At 39.9% G+C, this 6,452-nt stretch overlaps 2 protein-coding genes across 3 annotated transcripts; one reads left to right on the top strand and one right to left on the bottom strand.

Annotated features, from left to right (window-relative positions):
- The first annotated feature begins 480 nt into the window (after positions 1-480).
- On the top strand, positions 481-3,147 carry LOC108616929 (transmembrane protein 145). The gene is made up of 5 exons (XM_018012454.2): positions 481-1,430; positions 1,672-2,248; positions 2,309-2,379; positions 2,449-2,738; positions 2,797-3,147. The coding sequence occupies exons 1-5, from the start codon at positions 766-768 to the stop codon at positions 3,045-3,047; spliced, it is 1,854 nt and encodes a 617-aa protein (XP_017867943.1). The 5' UTR covers positions 481-765; the 3' UTR covers positions 3,048-3,147.
- Positions 3,148-3,616: 469 nt separating this feature from the next.
- LOC108614962 (uncharacterized) lies at positions 3,617-5,806 on the bottom strand. Of its 2 annotated transcripts, XM_089472324.1 has the most exons (2): positions 5,148-5,806; positions 3,617-5,073 (listed from the first exon to the last, which is right to left on the bottom strand). In XM_089472324.1, the coding sequence occupies exons 1-2, from the start codon at positions 5,148-5,150 to the stop codon at positions 3,670-3,672; spliced, it is 1,407 nt and encodes a 468-aa protein (XP_089328450.1). In that variant the 5' UTR covers positions 5,151-5,806; the 3' UTR covers positions 3,617-3,669. The 2 variants fall into 2 exon arrangements, with proteins under 2 accessions (XP_089328450.1, XP_017864673.2); XM_018009184.2 differs by having other exon boundaries at positions 3,617-5,806.
- Positions 5,807-6,452: the final 646 nt, after the last annotated feature.

The raw sequence follows: 6,452 nt of genomic DNA, 5'->3' as shown, positions 1-6,452 counted from the left end.
GGAGAGGTGTTTGCCTGTGGCTAATGCGGCCATTCAAAAGGGTGCAATACATCACTCTACTGATGACCCTTATTGTTTGATAATCGCATATTACGACAGCAATTTGGAATTTAGGAAACTAAAAAGGAGCTTCTACCTTAAAGACGTTCAATTGTGCGATTATATTTCTTGTGTGCTTAGAGCGCCATCTACGGTTCATGTAAAGTCCAGGCGCTCACAAAATATTAGGTTGGCTAAGCTGGGTACTGCAACTGCAGTAATTTGAAACATAGATGTCACTTAAGAAAACTAAAAAGCTATTCACAAATTCAGAAATATTTCTAAATTAGCAAATGCTCTAAGCACAATACTTTTATTTGACTATATTTTCGGCGTCTACTTATGCTGTTATTAACATTATGGTTACTGCAAACTGGCGTGCACACTTCTGTTAGAGATCTGTTAATTTAAATTGTGTGTCTCAACTAATCAATTACGTACATTTATACGTAACAAAACACATCTACACATCTTAATTATAATTTTAAAATTTTTATTTTATAATATACATAATTGTAAATATCAAATTAAAGGCCAATATCTTGAAAGCTTGTGCGTTGCCGTTAACATTTTCGCCAATGTTATGTTTCTCTGGGTGGCCACAACTTTACATGTTTGCGTGCTGTCCACTTCCGCGAAACAATTGACAAAGAAGAAGACAAACAGAGCAAAACTGAGCAAAGTGGAAGTTTCCACAAACAAAAATAGTTAACGAATTCGCACAGAATGCACAAAAGTGCGCCACCTTGGCAGTGTCATTGCACTTCAGCTGCCACGACAGCAGCTGATGAGAAAGCAACACAAACTCGCGACGCTGGCAACATAAAAACAAATACAGTGATAAGGTCTGCAATGTACGCAGCATCATTATCAGCTACACCACAAGCAGCAGTGCCATCCCCCGCCTCCCACAACATACAATGGCTAGTGTTATTGGTGATGCTTGCGCTGCACACACCGCCGGCGTCGACGACTCACATCAGCGGCGAATTCCACACGGCCGACTTTTTTCAGTTCCTCATCAAATTTGGCTTTCAGAAGGCCGATCTGCCCACTCCGCGCAGTCGTGAGTCCTATGGCTACATATTCGGCAATGTGACCTCTCCGGACACATACAGTGCGCCCGTCACGCTCGTTGTGCTGGACAAGTCCATGTTTGTCGACTTCTACAGCAATCGCAGTTTTCGCAATAGAGAAAGTGCCTGCTCGCGCATGTTCGCACGCCTGCAGCACGTTGTCTACGATCCGGATTGCAATCCCCAGGGCAAACGGGACTTCCTACGTCGCGTGCCCTGCCCGCACAATCAGCTGTGCATCGACGAGGATGCGCCGTCGAATGTCATTAGCGGACATCAATTCACCTACGTCATAGACTTGGAGGCGGAACCACGGTGGGTAGCCTAGATATTAGCCAATAACAATTGGCTGATAAGCGACGACAGCTTATCAAACAATTCATATAGATATGTTTGTAGCTACTGTTTCGTTTATTTTCTCTGTTTCATATTGCAATTTTTTTTATCTATAAAACACAGAATGAGATTGCTGATTCATTTAATCAGCACTTGAATACATGTATATCGAATTACCTGATGTTTGTCTCAATGTCCTCTCTCTCTCTCTTTTTTTCAGCTTTTGGTATGTGGCATTGGTGGCATGTTATCGGAATCGCAGCACGTGTGAGTGGCATGCCCACGAGAACTTCGCCCGTCTGAGCAATCGGAGCAGCAGCCTGCTCACTACTCTGCAGTATGACATCAACTTGGTGAATGTGCATCCAAATAACTCGGCCGCACATCCGCTGACCTATCAGTATCCGTACGATCAGCAGAATCTGCTGGAAATGTATCTCATCTTTATGTTGGTCTACATTGTGCTGCTGCCCATGCAAATCTATGCTGTGCGTCGCCAGAAGCATCCGGTGACCAAGCTGTTCACGCTCAGCCTGGTCAGTGAATTTGTGAGTTTGGCTTTGATTACGGCACATCTGATTCGATATGCGGCCAATGGGGTCGGAGAGCCCAATATGCAGGCAGCTGGGGATGTTTTGGACATACTCAGCCGCACCACATTCATGTTGATTCTGTTGCTGCTGGCCAAGGGCTGGGCGGTGACGCGACAGCAAATCAGCCGCACAGGCTGGATCATATTGATGTCGATCTGGGTGCCATACTGTGCGTTCCATGTATTTCTCTACATATGGGATCGGGTAAGTTCCGAGGAATGTATTTTGATATGTTTCTTAATATTAAACTTGATTCTGTTTCAGACGGAGGTGGATATCATATCCGATAGCGATGAGTATCAGAGCTGGCCAGGCTGGATTGTTTTGATACTGCGGTAAGTTGCTAATCAAAACTATTTCTATTTTAAATCGATTGTTTATAATCTATTATACTAAACCAACAGAACTTCGTTCATGATGTGGTTTCTCTATGAGTTGCGTAATACAATGAAGTATGAGCACTCCAGCAAGAAGCTGGACTTTTTATTGCATTTGGGCGCCTCCAGCTTGGTGTGGTTCATCTACCTGCCCATTGTGGCTATTGTGGCGTTGCAGGTGAGTCCCATGTGGCGGTACAAGCTGCTGCAGGGCATCACCAACTCGGCCGACTGCATGGCCTACTGTGTAATGACCGGACTGTTGTGGCCCAATCGAGCCGGTCAATATCTATTGCTGGCGGGCACCAAATATGCAGGTAAGTGCATAAATTATATCTATCCTTATGATCGACTCAAATTGTTTCCCCTTTTCAGGCATGGATGAACTAGACGAGTTTAACGAGGCGCCACATATTGTGCGTGAGCGCGAACGCCGTCGCAATTCGCCTCCGGATGACATATCCATTGGCACAAGCAGCGCTGGTGGCGGCAGTGTCGGCGGTGGGCGTGGCATGGTGCTGTCCACAAGCATTCCGCATTCACTCAATGGCGATTTGCTGGAGGGGGAGGATTTGAATGCCGAGTTACTTACTGATCTGAACAAGAATAGTCATATTGTGGCATAGTTGGTCAGAGATTAGAAACTAAATCAACGGCAGCAACGGGTTAATTACTAAGCTTAGTAGTCAAATGTGCTAAATTGAAAAAGAAAAAAACAAAACAAAACGCCAGAATGTTAATCATACTACACACACACACACCTACATATATATTATTACATACTATTTACTTACATATATAAATAGATGTAATCCATATAGTTTTTAGCAGCCTACAACGAAGTTAGTGAGAGTGCAAAGTGCAGCAAAGATTGTTGTGTGATTTATCTAATATGCTTACAATTAAATAATTAGTTTCGTTCGCAAATTAAGCAAGACCTTAGAGATACGCATAGTTGGACAAAGAAAACGCTTGAGAATTATTTCATTGTGGTACCATAAGAGAACAATTTTAATTATTAATATTATCATAGGCCCCATATGCATGAACGACATTATCATTCGAAGCAAGCAGAAAAATATGAATATTTTGATAAGAACAAATAGTAAAAAACTTAACAATAAGTCAAAAGAAAAAATCACTACACAAAATTTTGAAATGAAAGCGAAATAAATCAATCATTTTTCGATAAACGTAGTGAACAATAATGCGATTATATTTTAAATAATATACTTTTTATTTACATAATTATTCATTACACCCCTCGCTACTAGCGGAGTAACGATACGAGTCCACATCGGTGTCAGCAAGACTTGACAATCCTGCATCCGAATCATCGGATATGTTCTCGATGGGATAACAAAAAGGCTTTGGTACTGGCGGCAAACTGTAGCCACAAGGATTGTCATCACTTGTAGTAAATTCACTGTCTGAGTTACACATTGCCTGCGCCAAAGCTTCCGCCTCCATACGCATGTGATGGCACTTTATAGCTTTCTTTAGCAACGATATTGTCTTCGAGCTAAAGTTCACCATATTGTACTTGCGGTCAGGACGGTATTCGACCTGCTCGATGATGTGCATTACATCGTACTTGGACTCGAGAACGAGCGCACTGAAATGCTTCCGAATGTGCTCACGTTCCATGGCGTCAACAGTATCCGAATCAGCTTCGTCTTCATCGGACGAGTCCGGCATATGAGTTTGCGAGCAGAGACCTTCAGCTATAATCTGGGCATTGATAAATATCGGCAACAGACGCTCACTGTAGCCGAGCTTATCCTTCTGTTGCTCACGACGACGAGATTTGGCCAGATCCTGCCGGAGGCACATGAGAGTATCATCGAGGGAATCGATCAAGCTATCCTCCCAATCGAACGGTGGCTTCTTGCACTCGCGCAGACTGTAGTCAAGTTCATCATTTGCATTCTCAGCACCTTTGTTCGCCTGTTCTTCACGAATTCGACTGGACTCGTAATCGTATGTATCCAGAATACGCTTGCTATGTTCTTTGCAATGCTTGAGGATGTTGTGCAGCCGCGCATCAAAGTCTTCCAACGCCTTGATATTCTGATTGTTCAGGTCTCTCGCAACGGGCAACCATTTTTCGGAAAAAAGCTCATGTGCATCCTGTTCCAGGTCGTCGGTTTCCTCCCGCACCCTCCTCAACCGACAGCGACATTGATGCATCGTCAATGACCTTTCGGCCTGCTCCTTGCTGCAAGGCACCTCCTCACCCTTTGGCAGACTGTCGTACACCTGCTTGAATAGCTCCTCCAACTCCTGCCCGTTGCGATAGACCAGGGAGCCGGGCATATTAAATTTGAAGCAATTGCTAATCACAAGTCTGATGTCGTAAACCAGTTCATTGACGTTGTGGTAGTAATTATTCTCCACACGCTTAATAATGGTCCCCATATCCATTGGGTGCTCAATGACTGTGTAATAGCTGGGCACTTTGAGTGCTTCTGTGTCCACCGGCTCCATGAAAGGCAATGAGAAGTCATGATGCGGCAACTCTTCCAGAAGATACATTTTGATATGGTGTATCTTATTGGTGTACTCCCCGGCTTTGCCCGGCGGGGGCACAAAATTCGGTTGGATTGAAGCAGGCATCTTGATGCGAACTGGTACTCCTTCCCTATGCTGAGGCTGTAGAAAGTTCATCGAATACAAAAGATCTTACAATGACAGCACACGTAATTTCATAAAATATTCACACTCACCATCTTGTCTTGGAAAAAAATTTATATTTGATAAAAAACAAAAAAAATTGATATTTGTCTCTTGATATTTGTGATAAGTAACACAAAAAAAATTGAATTTGTGTCCTGATATTTGATAAGTAACACAAAAAAAATTGATATTTGTCTCTTGATATGTGATGACAAGTATCACAAAAAAAATTGACACTGTCTCTTGATGTAACACAAAAAACAAAAAAAAATAGATATTTGTCTTTTGATGGTTGTAAAAAGTTTCACAAAAAAAAATTGATATTTGTCTCTTGATATTTGTAATAAAAAACAAAACAAAAATTGACACTGTCTCTTGATATTTGTAATAAGTTTCACAAAAAAAAAAAAGAAAAGATATTTGCCTCTTAATATGTGATGACAAGTATCACAAAAAAAATTGACACTGTCTTTTATTATTTTTAAGAGCAAAAAAAAAAAAAAAAAGTTATTTGTCTTTTGATAGTTGTAAAAAGTTTCACAAAAAAATTGACACTGTGTAACACAAAAAAAATTGATATTTTACAAAATAAGTTTCACAAAAAAAATTGATATTTGTCTTTTGATATTTGTAATAAGTTTCAGAAAAAAAAATTGATATTTGTCTCTTGATATGTGATGTCTAGCACAAACAAATTGACACTGACTCGGGGAGAACGAATTCCATTCAAGAGGATAAAACTTTTTTTCGATTCATCACGATTTTCGATTTAACGGGGTGTGAATTATCGAGACTCGATTTTATACATATTTACATGTAACTGTCAACAGAAAATGACATTGCATTATTTGGGGGTAATTTTAAATTAAATTTATTTTATTTTCATCTTTAAAACTCATGCACGTCTCATAATAGTGATCGTGATCTGATATCATTTATGTATATTTATATGTATATTGCACAAATTGTGCTCTTTAGTTGTATTCATAATGTATTTGGGCTAAAGTTAACATAAAATCGCAAAATATTTGTATATTGCACAAGTTTCCTAATTGCTGCAACTCCGTTAAATATACACACATACAATAGAATATAATATATATATATATAAGTTTTACTTAGAAATTTCTATACACATTGACGGCTTTTGAATTTAAATTGGCACTAAGATTCATTTGCAAATAACGTATAGAAATATCTATGTTTCTACAACTAAAAAATAATATTGAAAACGAAATTCGCAATCGTAACAAACATTTTGCAACAGAATCGAATTATAATTAAATAACATTTGCTGGCAATTTTATAAATATATATGTATAAAACGAAAAACAAATAAATTTGTACTTTTTGAA

This window comes from Drosophila arizonae, chromosome 5 (assembly GCF_054131065.1).
Source record: "Drosophila arizonae isolate 15081-1271.41 chromosome 5, UAZ_ARI_1.0, whole genome shotgun sequence".
Lineage (NCBI taxonomy): Eukaryota > Metazoa > Arthropoda > Insecta > Diptera > Drosophilidae > Drosophila > Drosophila arizonae.
The sequence above is the reverse complement of the archived record's forward strand: the minus strand, read 5'-3'. Positions and strand labels throughout refer to the sequence as shown.

What these genes read in the sequence shown, in the direction of transcription:
- LOC108614962 (XM_018009184.2), bottom strand. Translation starts at nt 5,088, where the DNA reads ATGAACTTTCTACAGCCTCAGCATAGGGAAGGAGTACCAGTTCGCATC.
- LOC108616929 (XM_018012454.2), top strand. Translation starts at nt 766, where the DNA reads ATGCACAAAAGTGCGCCACCTTGGCAGTGTCATTGCACTTCAGCTGCC. An exon ending in TTCTCTACATATGGGATCGG is followed by an intron (nt 2,249 to 2,308) that starts GTAAGTTCCGAG and finishes ATTCTGTTTCAG; the next exon opens with ACGGAGGTGGATATCATATC. An exon ending in GGCGGGCACCAAATATGCAG is followed by an intron (nt 2,739 to 2,796) that starts GTAAGTGCATAA and finishes TCCCCTTTTCAG; the next exon opens with GCATGGATGAACTAGACGAG.